Raw genomic sequence first — 18633 nt, 5'->3', positions numbered from 1 at the left:
TTTAGGGACAGGGTCTCACTGAGTTGCTTAGCATCTCACTTTAGCTGAGGCTGGCTTTGAACTCGAGATCCTCCTGCCACAGCCTCCCAAGCTGCTGGGATGACAGGCACCACCGTGCCCAGTGGTGGGCTCTTTCTCATTATTCACATTTGACTCAAAGTCACTTCTCCTCCTTTGACCTTTGAAGATATAGGAAATGAAGTAGAGCAGCACCCCTGCTCCAAACAGGCTCTGGTCATTGTGGGCAGAACACAGAAGGAAAGGGCTGGTGATGTCATTCAGTGGTAGAGCACTTGCCTAGTGTGTGAGAGGCAGCAGGTTTGATCCCCAACACCACACACACAAATCGACCACAGCTTTCTAATACATTCACAGTGTCACACAGCCACCAGGGCTACAACTTCCAACACTTTTTCATCACCCCAAAGGAAACTCATCACCCCTGAAACAGTCATTCTCCCCCCTAATCCTGGAAAACACATTTCCTTTCCATTTGCCCTCTCTGGACATTTGTATAAACGGAACCATCTACTATGTGACCTAGCATTTCACATCCTTTCATGTGGCATGTGGTCCAGCCTCACCCCGTGTTGTGATGTGAACCAGTACTTGTGGATTTGAGGTTGGATTGTGCTCCCATTGACATGTTACAGCACTAAGCCTCCGGATCTCAGAAATAGGGCCTTTAAAGATGTACTTAAATTAGAATGAAATCATGGAAGTGGACCAGAATCCAACATAGCTGGTGTCCACCTAGGAAGAGGGAATTTGGACATAGACACACAGGGAGAAGGTGGCCATCTACTAGCTAAGAAAAGAAGTCCTGAGAAGAAACCAACCCTGCCAACACTAGATCTTAGACTCCAGCCTCCAGAATGGAGAGAAAATTAATGTCTGTCATCAGGGAGTAAAGAAGGTGGGGAAAGGGAAGGTCCTGGGGAACCTTGCTGACAGATCAGGCAGTTCTGGGAATCGAACCCAGGGCCTCACGTGTGCAGTCCTCTACTGCTGAGCTACACCCTCAGCCCCTAAAATAAGTTTCAGAGTCTAAAGTGAACCTTCCTCGTCCCATGTCCCTCCTCAGCAGGAAGACCCTGCTATTCTTTGCAGTAAGCAATCTAAGTAAACAGTAGCCACACACTTTAATTCCCTTTTTTTCTCCTCTAAAATGTCAGCATAATGGACACCCTGCTAGGAACTTAGTTTTACTTAATTTTGGTGGGTGTACTTCCATGCGGAAACTTAGAGCTTCTTCAGTTTTCTGCAGTCATTCTTTGGTACCTGTGGGGACTTGGTTCCAGGACTCCTGTGGGTACAAAAACCTGGGGACACTCAAGTCTTGTGTATAAAATGTACAGAACCGATGCACACCCTCGCAGAGGCTTCTGTCATCTCTAGGTGACTTATGGTGCTTAATGCCATGTATGTGCTATGCCAATAGTTGTCCCAGCTTGTTTAGGGGATAATGACAAGAAATGAAATCCAGACATATCTAGTAGAGTGCACCCTCCGGGGTTGGCTGAATCCTTGGATGCAGAACCTGTCGCCGTGGAAGTTGGTGTCTCTAGCTGCATAGTATCGTGGGATCATACCTGAGGAATTGGGAAAGCAGGCACGAGCTGGGGTGGCTGAGGGGGAGAGAAGGGGGGGTGTGGGAAGTCGATGGTGGAAAGACAAGCGCACATTATACAGGGCCTGATGGGCCTGGGGGAGGACTTTGACTTGAGTCAGGAGGGAGATGGGAGCCATGGGAGGTTCTGAACCCAGGGAGGTGGAGACCCCACTCAGGTGCTCACTGGCGCCCTCTTTCCGTTGTGAGGGGAATAGACTGGGAGGGGTGATGGCGGGAACTGGGACACAGGTGGTGAATGTGCCCATCCAGGTGGGAGGTGATGGGAGCCGCATCCAGGTGAGGGGCCGAGGTAGGAGTGAGAAGCGGGAGGATGCTGGCTGGTTTCTGATACGGACCGTCGTGCTGTGGTGTCAGCCTGGGTTGGGGTGGCACAGGGAGTCCCAAATGTGAAATCAGCCTCTGCCAGGACCGACCTGCAGCTGACTGGATCTACAGGACATGGAAGGACGGATTCGGGGAGAGGAGGGAGGTTGGATCCAGCCGGGCTGAGTGGGGGCCGCCCGCCCTCCTGCAGGTGGTTCACCCGGGAGGCAGGTGTCCTCCGCGCAGCAGCTGCGCAGTCCCGTAAACCGCCGCCAGAGGGCGAGCGCGCCCCATCGCGGTCGCAGCTCCCGGGGTGGGGACTCGGGAACCGCCAGCCCCGCGGCTTCCCACGGCCCGGACGCCTGGAGCTCCGCACCTTGGTGCAAGATGCGCGCCGCCCAGGTGCTAAGACCCGGCCGGGACCTGCAGGCGCCTCGGGATGCCCAAAGCCCGGGACGTGGCTCCCCTCCCGTTCTGTGTTTCCAGCAGGTCAACCTCCACCCCCTACCGAGCTGTTCCCAAGCCTCTGGCGGCATCTCGGGCCTTTGCAAAAGTGTCACCTCTTTGGGGAGGACTTCCCTGACCACCCTGGGACAGACGCCCCCGCCTTGAACCCTCTAAAGCACATTTTGTTTTAATGTCTTTATCCTGAAGCTGAACTCATTTGTCCTTTATTGTCTGTTTGAGACTCTCTGATGTAAAATGTGAGGCAGGAGGGACCCAGTTTCTGTTTAGTCTCTGCGAATCTTCATGGGAAAGAATTATGCCTGGCTTCCAACAGGTACTAAAGGGAAAACAGTAGCCCCAATCATGTTAATTGTCGCCGACTGGGACTGGGGCTGCAGCTCAGGTGTCACGGGTCTGGTTAGTAGCACAGGTCCTGGGATTGCAGCACCCTGGCTCATGATGCTACTGCAAACTGACCTCCGTTTTAAGCTCCTTATCTAAATTGTCTCCTTGAGTCCTTAGAACAAGGCAGGGCCTGTTATCAACACCATAGTACAAAAGAGGAAAGTTGAGGCCCAGAGTGGTTCGGGGACTTGCCTGTGGTTGCACAGCCAGGAAGTTGGCATACTGGGTGGAAACCCAAGAAGCCTGGTTGCAAAGAAAAGTATCCCTGCAGGCTATCAGGCATGGTGTCCCTCAGCTCCTGTCCCTAGACTTGCACCTCGACCCCCTCGACTTGCCTCTTTTGATCCCACAGCCCACACACCCGCAGGCCCAGCCCTCAGCCCGCAGGCTGCGAGGAACCCCGCGGTCTGGTTTACTTTCCTCCCTGCTGTGAGTTTACAGAGGCGCTTCCCAGGCTGCCCAGGTGGGGACAAGTGATTAAAAGCAGGTCTGAGGGTCCAGACTCCACTCACTAGACAGCAGGGTCAACTGCCCAGGACCCTGAGCCCCACCCTGGACTGACAGACGGACAGCTGAGCAGATGTCCCGAGCATGGCTGACCACTCTCCTGGGGCTGCTGAGTGCGGCCTGGCTGCCTGCAGGCTCAGGGAGGCCTGGACCCCCAGCCCCCCGGGGGCCGGCCCTTGCCCTTGGCAGCTGGAAGGCCTTCCTGGGCCTGCAGAAACCCAGGAGGCTGGGGACAGATGGGCTGCAGGATGGGCAGGAGGTGACCACCTCCGTGTCTTTGCCATTGGACCCTAAAGAAGTGACCCAGGAAATGTGTAAGGCTGTGTCCTTCATTCAGGTGAGTGTAGGGGCGGGGGTGGGCCGGTCTCAGCGCCTGCAGGAAGCCCAGGCTGTGGCTCAAGGCAGATCTGAGTTCATGACCCACATCATCCACCTACATGGCTCTGAGTCTCAGTGTTCTCCCGTGTCCATTGGGTACAGGATTGCTGGGCACAGTGGCACACCCCTGTGATCCTGGTAACTGGGGAGGCTGAGGCAGGAGGATCACAAGTTCAAGGCCAGCCTCAGCAATTTAGCAAAGCCCTAAGCAACTTAGTGAGATCTTGTCCCAAAATAAAAGTTAAAGAGGACTGGGAATGTGGCTCAGTGGTTAAGCACCCCTGGGCTCAACCCCCAAATGGGGTACTGGCCTCTCATGTGGGAGGGAGGGTGCCTTCACCTGATCTCCTGTCTTTGGGCCACTCCTCCTCCTGAGTCTGTTTTTCCATTTAGTAGCCGAGGTGCCCATGGACCCTGAGTCAGATCATGTTCCTCCTCCCCTCAGAGGCCCCAGGGCTCCCACCTCACTCAGAACAAGCAGAGCCAAGCACACTCAGTGTTTCTCGAGTGAATGAATGAGTCCTAGAATTATCTGCCTCCTAGGGGCTATCAGGCAGCTTGAATGAGTGGGCGTGGGGAGCAATCTCATGGCCGTATCCAGCTGGTGCTCCATAAGGGCCTTGGGAATACATACAGTGTGCTGAGTTCAAATCCTACTGCTACCAACCCAAGGATTAGGGTTGGTAAAATCAATGATTTCTGTGTGATTCAGGGTAAGTAGCTTGCCTTCTCTGAACCTTTACAGAAGGGAGTCGGGCATAGTGAAGGATGCCAAGTGCTCAAATCCATGCCCAGCCGTCAATATCCCAGACTCCTTGGCTTGTCATTTGCCCAGAAAACCCTGAATCCAGGTGGCAGGAGTTGCTTGGCCCTGGAGCCACCTGCCTTATGCCCAGTCCTGCCTCCGTGGCACCCCAGCCTCAAGGCCACCCTGTCCAGTGGTGCAAGCTTCACGGAGCAGAAGAGACTCTGGCTTGGAATCTGGCTGCCCCAGAGGGACACAGAGGGGCCCTGCGGGCTTGCGCCTTCTGGGCACTGCAGGACCTTGGGCTTGGAGCCTGGGTGTCCTCCTCTGGACACGCGGGGAGGAGTTGGGCATCTACCTACTGGGGCCACAGCCAGGGCAACACGAGGTTCCTGTCTTCAGGTGGCTTAACCTCTGGGAGGAGGGTGACAAACAGAACAGCATCCCAAGATGCACATCTACCAGTCACTTGAGGGCATGCAGGACAGCACTGTCACAAGGGGAGGGAAGTTCCCTGTGGGGTGCATTGGAGGGAGGAGGAGTTGGAGTCAGCTGGGGAAGGGTGGACGGAAGGGTGATCTAGGCAGAGGCCAGAGGGCAGAGGGCAGGGAGGGGACAGGGCAGAGTGTGCAGGGACTGTTGGGCCTTGGGGAGGACTTTGCATTTCATTCTAAGGAAGATGAGAAGCCTCTTGTGCTGGGGGAGGGGTGCAGGGTTGAAGCAGAAGATGGCCAGGATTTAGTGGTGAGATGATAGGGGGTCATAGGAGGAACTAACGTTTATTGAGCACCAACTGTGTGTCAGGAAACACACTAATTTTTTTCTGTTTAATCCTCCTGGCCTCCTTTTATTTTTTTTGGGGGGTGGGGGCTACTGGAAATTTAACCCAGGGCAATTTATCACTGAGCTGCACCCCCCGCCCTTTTTGTTTTATATTTTGAGGCAGGGTCTTACTGAGTTGCTGAGGCTGACCTCAAACTTGCCATCCTCCTGCCTCAGCCTCCGAGCTGCTGGGATCACAGGCGTGCACCTCCATGCCTAGTTGGCCTCTTTTATTACTACCTCCTCCCACTGTCCCTCATCCTTGGGGTGGTAGCAGCCCTGCTGGTGACTGTCTCCAGTTGTTCTTGTCATTGTCTCCTGATTGGTTAAGCTGCTCTATTCCCTGAATGAATCCTCTCTGTTGAAAGACCTAGAGTGGTTTCTTCTTTTCCTAGTTGAACTCCACTGATTTTACAGTTGAGGAAACAGAGGCCCAGAGAGGTTGAGTAAGTTGCCCTAGGCCAAACAGCCAGGAGATGGCAGAGCCAGGACTGGAACCCAGGCAGCTTTGCTGCATCACCCATACCTCTGAGGGTGGGTGGAAGTGGATGAGCCTCACCCGCTGCTGCCCTAACCTGTCACCCTGCCTCTGGTCTCAGGTGCTCTCCCGGCCTGGCTGCACTGCTGTCCGTGTCCGAAATCACCTCTGCTTCGGCCGCTGCTCCTCCCTCTACATCCCGGGCTCAGACCCCACCCCGCTTGTCCTCTGCAACAGCTGCGAGCCCACTCGCCAGCGCTGGACACCCGTGGTCCTGTGGTGTCGGCCGGGCAGCCCAGCCTCCTCCCCTCGGCGGCTGAAGGTGTCCACCAGGCTGGTGGAGGGCTGTCGGTGTGGACCAAAGCTATGACGCAGCACTGCGACAGACGCACAGAGACACGAATCTCGGAGAGATGGGACGACGACACGGACCTAGATGATGGATTCTGGGTTATGAGACCAGGGAGTCAGGGCCACAGACGGCTCTCCAAAGTCACCCTGCTCCCGAGGACACTAGGCACAGCCCCACTCACGGGGCTGGACCACTCCTAGCCACAGCACGCACTTACTGACTGCCCACTGTTTGCTGGGCTCTTTGACAAGTGCTCACTCATGTCCTCCTCAGGAGGTGATCCTCAGAGGCCTACGGAGGCAGGGTCAACTTCATGCCATTTTACAGATTAGGAAACTGAGGCCCTGACTTTGCAAGGCACGCACCCAGCGTCACCGTGCAGTCAGTGGCCAAGCCCGCATTCACATATTTTTTTTTGTCTTTTGTGGTCCTGGGGATTGAAACCAGGTTGTTGAGACAGGGTCTCACCAAGTTGCTGAGGCTGGCCTTGAACGTGCAATCCTCAGGCCTCAGTCGCCGGGATTCCAGGCCCCACGGCGTCCAGCACGAATCTGATCTTAACCACTGGGCTCAGCTGCCTCTCAGGGAAGGAGCCCAGCACCCGCGCTGCGGGAGGACAGGCGGCCCCACCCCACCAGGAGACACAGCTATGATCCTGGCCTGGGGACGCCAACGCCCAGCAGGCAGGCAGGCAGCTGCGGGGAACCTGGGTCCCGGGCCAGGGGCAGGCCCCACTCCCAGCTGCCTCTCACCTTGACCGTGGCCTTGGCTCCCTTGTGAAGCCCACCCGAGGCCCACCCACACAGCCACGGCCAGCGGGGCGCTGCGCGGGGCCATAAAGGTCGGCCAGGTCCAGCTGCGTGTGCTTGTTTCTCCACCTGGGGCTCCCGGGACAGGGTGCGGGTATCGGGGTGCTCCCTCTCCAGCTGGGGCCCGGGGTTTACTGCGGGTGAGGGCAGCCTGGCTTTGGGCGGCTGGAACCAGGGCCCTGGCAGATGGGCCTGTCTGGCAGAGAGGCAGGGACATGTGGCACTGTCAGTGTTGCCTCCAAATGCCCCCCGGAGCGCAGGCGGGGGAGCCGCCGGGTCCCCCTCAGCCCTCTTCCTGCCTCAGGAAGGAAGGCCCCAGGTGAGGGAGCAGGCGGCGAGGAAACAGATGGGCCCGCGGGCGTGGGAGCCTGCGACCTCTGACCCCCAGGCCTGCACCAGGGGGTGGGAAAGGGCCAGGCAGGCGGCTCTCAAGACCCCACTCGCAGGCCAGCAGGGAGCCTCACTGGGCCCTGGGGCGGGAGTGCCCCTCCCCCTCCCTCTAGAGATTGGTGCCAACCCCTGGGCCTGTCCAAGTGGGCAGCTCAGTCCTAGCTCCCCCTTGCTGGCGGGCAAGAGGCTTCACCCCCTCAGCTGTGCCCACCCCCTGCCAGCCAGGAGAGCCAGCTGGGGACCTTGGTGCCAGGGGGCCCCCAGAGTCCCTGTCCCCTCCCGGGCAGTGCCAGCCAGCCCCCACCCCGCCCCCCAGGCCCAGTAATGGGTGGGTAATGAGTGCTAGGGGAGCGGGGGAGGGGTGGGGATGCAGGTGCCACAGGCGCTGGCACAGGGGCCGCTAATCAGGTTTGCCAACGCCATCTGTCACCGCGCGAGCATCTGGGGCTCAAGGTGACCCTGTCACCCTCAGTTACAATTATGAGTTTGGCATCTGTATTAAAGCCCGCCAGCCGGCCAGGCAGGGGAGGGCTGGGGTGGGTGTGGGGGTACATGGTGAGCCTCATCCCTGGGGTCCCATTCCCAGGGGCTGCGTGGCTGCCAAGGCACGGGCTTCTCTGCTCGAAGGAGTGTGTGTGAGCGTGCACATGTGTATATGCCACACACCCATCCCAGCCTCCTCCACTATTCTTCCAATGTGTCTGGGTGCAGGGCTGAGAGTCGTGGGGTTCTGTGTCTCTGGGTGGTGGTGGCTGTGTCTTGGAGTTTGGTGGGACGGCTGGGGCGCAGCCCTGACAGCGCGTGGGTGTGCAGGTGAGCACGTCTCAGTGCTGGGAGAGCAGCTGATGTGCGGTTCTCGGTCTCGGGTGACGTTTGTGTCAGGGTGTGTATGTGTGTGTGTGGTGCATCTGCTTGTCACGAGCTAGGCATCTGAGGGTGTGGCTGTGTGTGCAGGAGCCTTTCTAGTGGTGTGTTCGTCTTTGTGTGTGAGAGAGAACACACAGGGGGGAGGCTGGGCGGGCCGTGGGGCAGCAGGGGCATGAGCTCACTGCTGGGTTCCTCTCCTGCCCTCCAGCCTGTTCCCACCGTCACCAGTCCCTGCGCCTGGCTCTAAGCCAGAGGATTCAGAAGAGGGCTCAGGGCTCTGAATTTTGTAGCCTGGTCTTTGGATTCTAGGTTCTTGGTTCTTGGAGCTGGATTCTAATTCTGAGTATTATAATGTGCATTTCTGGATTCTGGTTCTAGAGGATGGATTCTTGATTTGGATTATGGATCTGGATTTTAGATTCTGGGTTCTCCATTCTTAGATTTTTTTGGGGGGTGGGGGAAAGTACCAGGGATTGAACTCAGGGGCCCTCGACACTGACAGGGCCACATCCCAGCCCTTTTATGTCTTTTATTTAGAGACAGGGTCTCACTGAGTTGCTTAGAGCCTCACTGTTGCTGAGGCTGGCTTTGAACTCGTGATCCTCCTGCCTCAGCCTCCCTCAGTGACCATGAGCAGCTGCGTTCTTGTATCTTGATTTTTTATCTTGGTATTGTTGGAATCTAGATCTTTCTTTCCTCTGTTTGTCTGTCTGTCTCTCTCTACCCTCCTTGGTGCTGGGGACAGAACCCAGGAGTTGGTACATGCTAGGCAAACAGTACCACTGACCTACACCCCCAAGCCCAGAATCTAGATGTTTATTCTGCATTCTGAGGTCTGGATACGGTTTCTGAATTCCGAGTCTGGGTTCTCACTGTTGGACTCTGGCCTTCCAGCCTAGGCCTGTCTTCCCCCAGGACTGTGCAACTGGGCAGCCCATCATCTCCCTAAGGATGAGTGCAGAGACTACATGTAGCCACCAGGGGTCGCCCTTGGTCCAGATTTGTGACTGGCAGCCCTAGCCCCAGCCGAGTTAGGGAACTTCCCTGGCCTGGCTTGACCCATTCCTTTGAGACTGGGTTGTGCTTCAGCCTTCCTAGTCTCCACTGGGGACTGGCCTCTGTCAGCTTTGCCTGGGTCAAATGTGGAGAACTGAACTCAGCATTTCCAAAGTTCCCCCAAATTGTCCCCAGGATAGGTCACCCACCCAAGTAGTGGGTCTGGTATGCAGTGGAAGGTGCATGCATGAGTGTGTCAGTGAGTGTCCAGGTTAAGGTGAGGGTGGAGTGTATGTCTGGGTGCCCAATGGTCCAGGGTAGAGAGCCTGTGTAATGGTGTATGGCTAAGTCTGACAGAGACCACATGTGTGACAAAGTCCTCATGTGACAGAGCCACAGTGAGGTGTCACTCTGGTGTGGGGAGCCTAGTCTTTGTCATATGAATGTGTCTGTGTCCTTGACTGTGTTATGCGTCATCTGAATGGATCCATATTGTGACTGTGACCACACGTATGAAGCACCACTGTGTTTCCCGTGAGGCTGTGAGTCCCTGGGTGAAGGCGCCCTGGAGTGTCAGGAGCAGTGTCCCCGGTAGCTGTGTCACTGTGGATGATGCCTGGGTAGTGGGACACAGGTGTGTGTTCTGAGAGGGTTGACCCAGAGCCCGCAGAGAGGACTGGATGGATGGGACCGGAGCCCTCCACCTCTCCGCCTCTCAGTGCCTGTGACAGTCCTTGTCTGGGGTCCCGTCCTCTGCCTTGCTCAGCACTGGGCACAGTGGGCTCAGGGGTCTTGGAGAAGGGTCTTGTCCCCATGGTTTCCCAGCCCCACTCTTCTGTCTGGCTGGGGCTCTCCTCCTCTCCCCTCCCATCTCTGCTTCTTCCTGGTCTGCCACCTCTGTCCCTCTTCTCTTTCCCCTCCCAAGTCCTGCTTGTCCCTCTCCATCCCCGATGGTCCTCGCGGTCCCAACCCTAACAGTTCCTTGGGTTTCCATTTCTCCCACCTTTCCTCTCTCTCCACCTCATCTCGTCGTTTACCTCTGTCTCTCCATGTCTCTCTCACCTCTGATGTCCCCCTGCCTCTGCCGGCCCCGGGTGGGTCCGGGTGGGTCCCGGACAGCCCGGCCCGGGCGCCGCGGTGAACAATGCCCCATTCACGCGGCCTGCCGGCGCCATGGCAACGCGCCCGCCCCGCCCTCCCCGCGCGCGGGCCGCGCGTGCCAAGAGGATGCCATGGTTACGTCAGGCGCGTGCCCGCCGCCGCCCCACATGCCCTTGCAGGGGCCGGGCCAGCAGGGGGCGCCCGACCGCAGCTTCTGCCCAGTGTCAGGAGGGAGCCTTCACGAAGCCGGCAAAGGCTCCTGCCTCAGTTTCCCCAGCTGTAAAACCTCAGGGGTGGGCAGAGTGAAAGCAGTGTGTATGCGTGTGTGTGTGTGTGTGAGAGAGAGAGGAGACAGTGGGGGGAGAGGTACTCACACTCTGAGGGCAGCTGTGTATTGGAATTGTGTATTGGTGCAAATTTGTGCGTCCACGATTACAAGCTTGTGGGCGTTGTATGAGAAGCAGTTGAGGAGTTGGTTGTAGCTTGGGAGTGACCGTGCCCGTGTGTCTGGGATTGTGTGTATGTGTGTGTGTGTGTGTGTGTGTATGCTTGTGTGCCTATGTATGATGACGTGTGTCTGTATAATCTGGGTGCAATGGTGTGTATTTTGGGGTCTGTGGTCTTGTGACAGAGTGTTTGCATACCCCCATGTCTGCATATCTGGTGTGTGTGTGAGTGTGGGTGTGTGGTTTGGGTGTGGTTGTGAGTTCACATGATTGTGTGCATGCCTGTGTTTGCATGCTTGGTGTGTATGCTAAATGGCTATGTATCGATGATGTGATTGTGAGTTTGTGTGAATGTTGTTTGTGTGTCTGGGGGTAGGTGTTCACAAACATGTGTGCTTATGTGTGTGGGTTCCAAGGACTGTGGGGCCTGGCTGAGCCCCCCCTCACCTGAGGGCCTCCTGGCACAGAAGGGGGTGCCCAGCTGCCGGGGACCTCCGACTCCCTGCAGGTTCGGGAGAGCCCCAGCTGATGAATATTCATGAGGTGGGGGGGCTGGCACCCACTGCCAACAGCTGCGCTTCCATTAGCCCCCTCCCTGCTCTGCTTGCACCAACTGTAGAGGGGAGAGGGGGTTGCCAGTACGTCTGTTCCTATCTTCAAGACTCGGGGACCAGGGGGTGTCCTAGGGACAATCTTGGGGGCCGTGTTAGCATGCATGACTGCTTATTGGGATGGCTAAGGGGCTGTCTCAATGTTGTGACAGGCACTGGGGAGTGTGACTGTGGTGTGACAGGATGTCCCCACAACTGTGGCACTTCTGCAACCCACTGTACATGGTAGCTCTGTCCGGGGACTATGGTTGTTGTGTGGCAGTGTGAGCAAGATGGGTGGCTATCACCAGCAATAGAGACTGAGCGTGTGCTATCAGAGTGACTTTGAGCAGCAGTGTGTATGTGGCTGCCTACTCTGTGACAGTGCTGTGTTGTTGGAGTGACTGGGTTGGTTGAAACCTTGGTCGGGGGACAACAGTGTGCCACACCCTGGGGACACAGTGATTAGGCTGCTCCCCTGCCTTGTGATGGTGTGGGGCAGCAAGTCCGCGTGGCCATGTGGCTAGCTCAGCTGCAGGGGCATGCAGATGGAGTATGTCAGCATGCCTCTGCTGGCCAGTGCGACAACGTTGATGTAACGTGGAGGCCAGAGTGTTGGGGTGACTGGAGGATGCCCACAGTGGGCCTGAAGGCAGCCAGCACTGTTGAGGGTGTGAGGCTATTTCTATGTGACAGTGTGGTGACTGAGGGTGTGACACAGTGCAGATGTGCAGGTGACACTATGGTAGGACTGGGTGGCTGTGTATGGAGTTAAAGACGTGACAGTGGTTGTGTTTTTGGTGGGGAGTCGTATTGGGGATGGAACCCAGGGCCTTGCACGTGCTGAGCAAGTGCTCTACCGCTGGGCCACATCCTCAGGCCTTTTGAAAAAAAATTATTTGGGGGCCTACCAGCAGTGCTCAGCCACCCTGGGCCGTGGGTTTCAGAGAGGGTGAGGCAGACAGGGTCTTGCTAAATTGCTGAGGCTGGCCTTGAACTTGTAATCCTCCTGCTTCAGCTTCCTGAGTTGCCAGGATGACAGGTTTGTCCCACCAGCGCTGTGTTTGATGATATAAGCCAATGAGCTGTGACTGCCTGGGCCCTCACCCCAGGCTGCACAGGGAGCCTAGAGCCGGAGCAAGGGGACTCCTGGTGTGGGGAATGGCAAGTTGGCATCATCCGAGAGAGGGATACCAGGGGAGCTAATACCGGCCCAGACAGATCCTCACCCCTCTGTCTTCCCTGCCACAGGCTGGGTTTGGAGAGTAGCTTCTAGAAGCAATAGGGAAAGCTGTGGGGGGTGAGGTTGGGGGACCTGGCTTGTAGCTAGGTGGCCCCCGAGGTCCTAGGCTCCAGCATACGTGGCTCGGCAAGGGATTCGGTGTGCCTGCCTCACCCCCCTGACACCCACACCCTGGGACGGCTGAGCGCTGCTGGCGGCATACAGAGGCCCCATTCAGGAGTCAGGGCCAGGTTTCCAGGACGGGTAGGTCTCAGCCGGCTGCAAATGAAATGTTTCCCCAAACCCAGATGAGCAGCAGCCACAGGAGGCCCTGGCCAGGCTGAGCCTCCTGGGCAAGGAGTGTGTGTGTGTGACCTCGTGTGCAGCTGCTAGTGGGACTGCCTGGCCTGTTTGTGATTTGGGGATGTTTGCGTGCATTTCTGGGTGTTGGTGTGGTCAATTATTTGTGCATGGGACCATGAGTGACCTTGTATACGGTGTGATCTAGATCTCCGCGCCCCCCCACCCCCAGGTGCTGGGGATGGAACCCAGAGTCTTGCAAATGCCAGACAAGTGTCCCTCATGGAGCGGCGACCCCAGCCCAGTGATGTAGAGATCTCTGTGGGGGTTTCTGGGTGCTGCACTGGGGAAGACTTTGAGAACTCTGTGTGACTCAGTGGGTCCACGTAGATTTCTGTGGGCTTTTGTGTTCTTGTGGACTTTGTGTGACCTTATGTGTAACAGGGCTCAGCCTATGATTCTGCACATCTGTGTAACTGTGTGTGTTTTGTGACTTGGTATAGTGTGTGTGTGTGTGTTACTGAGGATGGAACCCAGGGATGCTCTACCACCGAGCCACATCCCCAGCCCTGGTTAGTTTTTATTTTGAGACAGGGTCTTCTAAGTTCCCTGGGCTGGCCACGAACCCTTGCTCCTCCTGCCTCAGCCCCTGAGGAGCTGGGTTATAGGTGTGTGCCGCCATGCCGGCGTGACTTGGTGTTCTGGAGACTATGTGGGCATCTTCATGGTGATAAAGGTCTTCTTCGTGTGTGACCTGGCCGTACTGGCGTCTCTCTATGGGTGGCTGCAGGGAGTCTGTCTGAGCTTCTCTGAGGCTGTGTGCCTGTCTGTGTGCTATTCTGGAAGGATGTGCAATGTTGTCTAGGTGATCCTGTGTCTGAGTGTGATTCTGGATTTTATGTGACCCTACAAAGGGAGAGGAGAAACAGAAGGAAGAGGAGGAGGAGGGGCTGGAGGAGGGAGCAGAGGAGGACTGGGAGAGAGGGAAGGAGAAGGGTGTGTACCTTTGTGTGTTTGTGCCTGTGTGTGTTTTCCTGACTCTGTGTGAGTGTCACAGTGGGACCCCTGTGCCTGTACCCACCTGTGTGCCCTGGGCCGTGGGCGTGCCTCATCAGCAGGAACCCAGACTCCCCACACTCAGTCCCACCTTGGGCTCCCAGCCCGGGGAGGAGGGCAGAGGGTGCACAGACCCAGGCAGCTGCAGACTGTTGATAGGGGTGGGGCACCAGGCTGTCCTAGTGGGCAATCCCAGTCCTGCCAGGAAGACCCAGAGTGCCCCTTTGCCCAGCAGGTGGCACCCATACCTGAACCCCTGCTTATCCCATGTGCTAGGTGTTTGCCCATCTCCCCCAGGAGGCCTGCCCTGCCGCCAAGCAGCCCTGGAGCCCAGCATTGCCCATCCCCATGTTCCACAGCCCGGGATGTGGCTGCCAGAGCCCAGATGTTTCCGCCCTCCTCCTCCCCTTTGCCCCTGGCATCCTGGCCAGGTAGAGCCATGGGCCTGTTTCCCGTTCCTCCCTCCCCCTCCCCCTCCCCCTCCCCTCACACCTGCATGGTAAGAACACACCTGCTGCCAGCTGCAGCCAGGTGGGCAGCCCCGGCAGGAGGAATGTGGGGGATTCCAGCTGTGGCGTTCCAGCTGTGCCAGCCCCTGGCAGCACCCTCCTCCCCCTCAACGTCTTGAAGGCCAGGTGTGCCCTACAATTTTGTCTCTGAGGGGGGGTCAGGGAGGAGCTGGGGCAGCCTCCAGAGCAGCCACCCAGCTGGCATCTATGAAGGGGGCAGCAAAGCATGCGCGGTGTGTGTGTGCACACGGGGGTGGTGGGCATTGAGTAGGGGGTCTTGGAGGTGTCAAGAGCTCTGAGTTGCAGGTGCATGTGTAAAAGTGGCCTTGTGGGGGGGCACAGGTGGTGAGTGTGCGCCAGAACACCAAGGAGCAGCGAGGGGTGTGAGCATGTGTGCCCCGTGACGGGTGGAGGCAGGGAGGCTGTGAGAGCAGAGGAGGGGCATGAGGGCCGTGGACGTGGGGGGGCGGGGTGTGCATGTGGAAGGGTGATAGTGTGGTGTGTGCAGACAGATGTGGCTGTGCCTGCAGGTCTGGTGCTATGGTGGGGCCTGAGGGTGGGCTGCGTGTGCAAAGGAGTGGCGGGAGAGTTCTGTGGTGCGTGTGGTGTGTGAGTGTGAAGGGAGGTTGGGGGATGTGTGCAAAAGATGTGTTGTGTGTGTGTGTGTGTGTGTGTGTGTGTGTAGGATGGGCGCGCTCGTGCTGGGGTGAGGCGTGGCGCTTCGTGTGAGGTGGCCTGCTTGGCACACAGTGGAGGCCCGGGAGGGTCATGGGCTGGGCTCCACTGGGGCATGGGGGGTGGGGGAGGACAGAGTTGGGGCTTCTGGGAGATGTGCCCCCATAGCCATTTGCAGAGGGAGCGTCCCTTGGTTCTCAAGACCTTGAAAGCCCCTGGATCCATGAAGGGATGAAGATGCCCCCAAACCTCCCCATCATTGCTTCCCCCTCCCAGCCCCCCTGGCAGACCCCCACTCAAGTGTCCCTTCACCAGGCCCATGAACCCCTAAAACATCTGCTCCTTCCCACAGTCATCCAAGGGACCCCGCTCCATTGTCCCCCAAGCTCCTCTGGGCCATCTGTCTCCTGATCCCCCCCCAGCTCATAGCCTTTCTTGGGTCCCCTCAAAGGACCCAGACCCTTTCTTCCCACCCCCTGCCTCTCCTAGTTCTCCACCCCACAGCCTATCCCTCACCTCTTTCTGGAACCGTCCAGGTCCCCAGCCCTCTCAACGCCCAAATCCCATTCCTGCCCCTTCCAGCAGCGCCTCCTCCTCCCCTCCCCCAGGACCCCCCACAACCTTGCCCCTTCCCTTGGCACCCCCAAGCCTCCAGGCCCTTCCGTCCTCCCCTTGGAGCCCCTCCCCCTCCCCTCAGCAGCCCTGAAACTGTAAACGGTGTTAAAAGTTTCTGTTTACGAGAAGCCCTTGAATTTTTAAGGACATATCGATTCCCTTGCATCCTCTCTCCAGCGGCGGCTGCGGGCGTAGGGGCAGGCCAGGCGGTGGCAACCAGCGGCAGGGTCCCAGATATGGAGGTCCCCAAGCACCCAGTGGCAGACACACGCTCCCCCCCCAAGACATAACCTCCAGTACACTGAGTCCCCCTCCCTGCCGCGTGCACGCACACACACGTGCACGCGCACACACACACACACACACACACCGAGTTCCAAGCACAGACTGACATGGGCTGACACACACAGACACACATACCCAATACAGACACAGAGACCCCTCCCTTGCACATGCACACGCATCACACAAACGCAGGCACTAGACACACCCACAGATGCTCCTTTCCTGGAGTGTGCACACCCACCCCACACACCCCAGTCACATGGGCTGACACAGAAATAGATGTCCAACGAAGACACATGGTGTACTCACACACTCACACACCTAGTCACACTCATTAACATGACCTGACACACACACACACACGGGCACACACTGACGGGGTCACACACACACACACTGACGTGGCCTGATGTCCCTGATACAGTCACAAAACCCTCCCTGACACACCCAGGAACCTGCATCTGGCCACTCTGGTACACATCCTCATCACTGTTCCAGACCCACTGCACAGACCACCACACAGAGGGAACGACTCACCCAAGCACAGGACCCGCAGGGACACTTTCTGCACAAAATTCCTGGTCATGGGCAGAGCACTGATCCCTGATCACATAGAGACCCTGATCCCGCCAGAAAGCCCTGCCACACTCACCCTGACTCACCCCAACTCACCCCCCCCAGCTCGCCATGACACTTTCCAGAAAGACACTCGTGATGCAGCCCCGGCTAGCACTTGCCGTCACACTTGGATACCCATCAATGTCTTCTGCACTTGACATCCACAGGAATGCTAGCCCCCAAGGGCAGGGACATTTGTCTTGTTCCCTACTGTGTCCCTAGTGCTTGGCATAGGGCCTGACAGACACCTTCTCTGACTCACTGACACCCCCACGTATACAGCCAGACCCATGTCACCACTCACAATGTGCTGATCCACATACAAAAACTCTTGAGCGTAACCTGACCTGAACTTCTTAGGAGTCCCCAGAGGACTCCCAGACCCCCTCCAGACACTCCCAGACATGCTGCCTGCCCCCCCCGCCCCCCCCCCATCCTAGTGAGGCACTGGAACCAGAAACATTCCCCCTCAGGAACATTCTCACGTAGACACACACGCACTGTGCCCGCTCACAGGGGCTCAGTGGGCACAGCACAGGGCCCTCCAACAGCCAGCCCTGCCTGAACATATGTGTACGCATATACACACACACACACCAGGCACCCATGGCCTCTGAAAGACAATGCACAGCTGAGCATTGCCACAGCTTCTTGGCCTAGGAGGGTGAGATGGCGCCGGCTGCACCTGGTGGCAGAAGGGTTCTGTCTCGACAGGAACTGCCTGGGGGCTGCAGGCACCTCCCTACCCACCCTGGGGGGTACTCCGGGTCCTCAGCACCAACCTCTTGCATTATTTCTTTCTGCTCTGGAAATGAAGAGTCAGGGGCCTGCCAGAGGGGCTGGGGCCTCAGCATTGTGTGTGTGTGTGTGTGTGTGTGTGTGTGTGTGTCCATGTACCTGAGGCCCGATGCCCATATTTGCCCCTGAGGGTTGGGCTGTGTGTCTCTTGCTGGATGTGCAGAGTTGGGGATGGAGCCCAGGGCCTGTGCCTTGCTCTCTACCACTGAGCCGCACCCCAGCCCTCTCCTGCTGTGTCTGTGTATGACCTTGATCAGGGCTACATGCAAGTGGTGGGGGCATGTGGAGGGTCTGAGGTTTGTGTATGACACCTGTGTGTATGGCTGGGTGATCCTCTTAGGGGTCTGCCGGCTGAGTGGGTATCAGAAACTGTTGGACCCGGTGCGGAGGCCTAGAGGTACATTTGGGCAACACTGTGTGTGATGTGTATGTCCCTGTGTTGTGTTACATTGTATCAGTGACACTTTGTATCTCTCTGCGTTGTTTGGCTTGTACCTCCAGGTAGCAAATGGTGTGTGTTGGTGTGACAATGTGTTCATCCTTTTCTCAGTGTCATTCTGTGTTGGGGTGTATTGCCACAACTGCCATTGTATTTTAGCTTGGTGTGCAGAAGTTTTGGGACAGGGTGTGGTTGTGGGATCATACATGTGTCAGTGCTCTGCAGGAACATTTTTCAGGATGTGTACATGTGCTGGTATGTACTTGGTGTCAACGTGCACCGGTGTGCTTAGTGTGTGCCAGTGTGTATCTGTGAGGCCCACGGAGGTGCATCGGTGAGTCTGTGTCTCTGCGGGTGCTTCCTCTTCGGAATGCCTGTGTGGGTACCATCATGTGATCGGCCTGTGTGTCAGCGTGTGGGTCTGGGTGTGGGTATCACGGCGTGCGGGCAGGGGTATGTGTCTATGCCGGGTGTGCGTTGGTGTCTGTGCTTTGTTGCTGCATGAGGAAAGGGTGGCCATGCGTTCTGTACGTGACATGTGTGTCCGGGTCCGAGCCCCGCTACGTGTCAGCGTGTGTCTGCGCTGGAACGCTGGCCAGCACGTGTCGAGGTGGCCGCGTCGGTGTGCGCCCCCGCGTGTGTGTGCGTGCGTGTGTGTGCATGTGTGCATGTGTGCGTGTGTGCGTGTGTGCGCGCCGGCCGCCCGCCGCTCCCCCGCCCCGCCCGCCCCTCCCCGCGCCCCTCCTCCCGCCCGCGCCGCCCGCCCGCTCCCTCTCCCCGGAGTGCGCCGCTTCCAAACTTTGTCTAAACTTTCACTTTCACAGCGCGGCGGTGGCGGCGGCGGCGG

General features: G+C 57.6%; 1 protein-coding gene across 1 annotated transcript; it reads left to right on the top strand.

The window, feature by feature from the left end:
• Nucleotides 1-3368: 3368 nt before the first annotated feature.
• On the top strand, nt 3369-6088 carry Dand5 (DAN domain BMP antagonist family member 5). Its single transcript, XM_077795764.1, has 2 exons — nt 3369-3632; nt 5840-6088. The coding sequence occupies exons 1-2, from the start codon at nt 3369-3371 to the stop codon at nt 6086-6088; spliced, it is 513 nt and encodes a 170-aa protein (XP_077651890.1).
• Nucleotides 6089-18633: the final 12545 nt, after the last annotated feature.

This window comes from Urocitellus parryii, chromosome 3 (genome assembly GCF_045843805.1).
Source record: "Urocitellus parryii isolate mUroPar1 chromosome 3, mUroPar1.hap1, whole genome shotgun sequence".
Lineage (NCBI taxonomy): Eukaryota > Metazoa > Chordata > Mammalia > Rodentia > Sciuridae > Urocitellus > Urocitellus parryii.
Note: the sequence above shows the minus strand (reverse complement) of the source record. Positions and strands in the feature narration are given on the sequence as shown.

Bases quoted from the DNA above. Each gene is read 5' to 3' on its own strand.
- Dand5 (XM_077795764.1), top strand. From the start codon at position 3,369: ATGTCCCGAGCATGGCTGACCACTCTCCTGGGGCTGCTGAGTGCGGCC. The intron at 3,633-5,839 runs GTGAGTGTAGGG...CTCTGGTCTCAG, and splicing joins AGGCTGTGTCCTTCATTCAG to GTGCTCTCCCGGCCTGGCTG.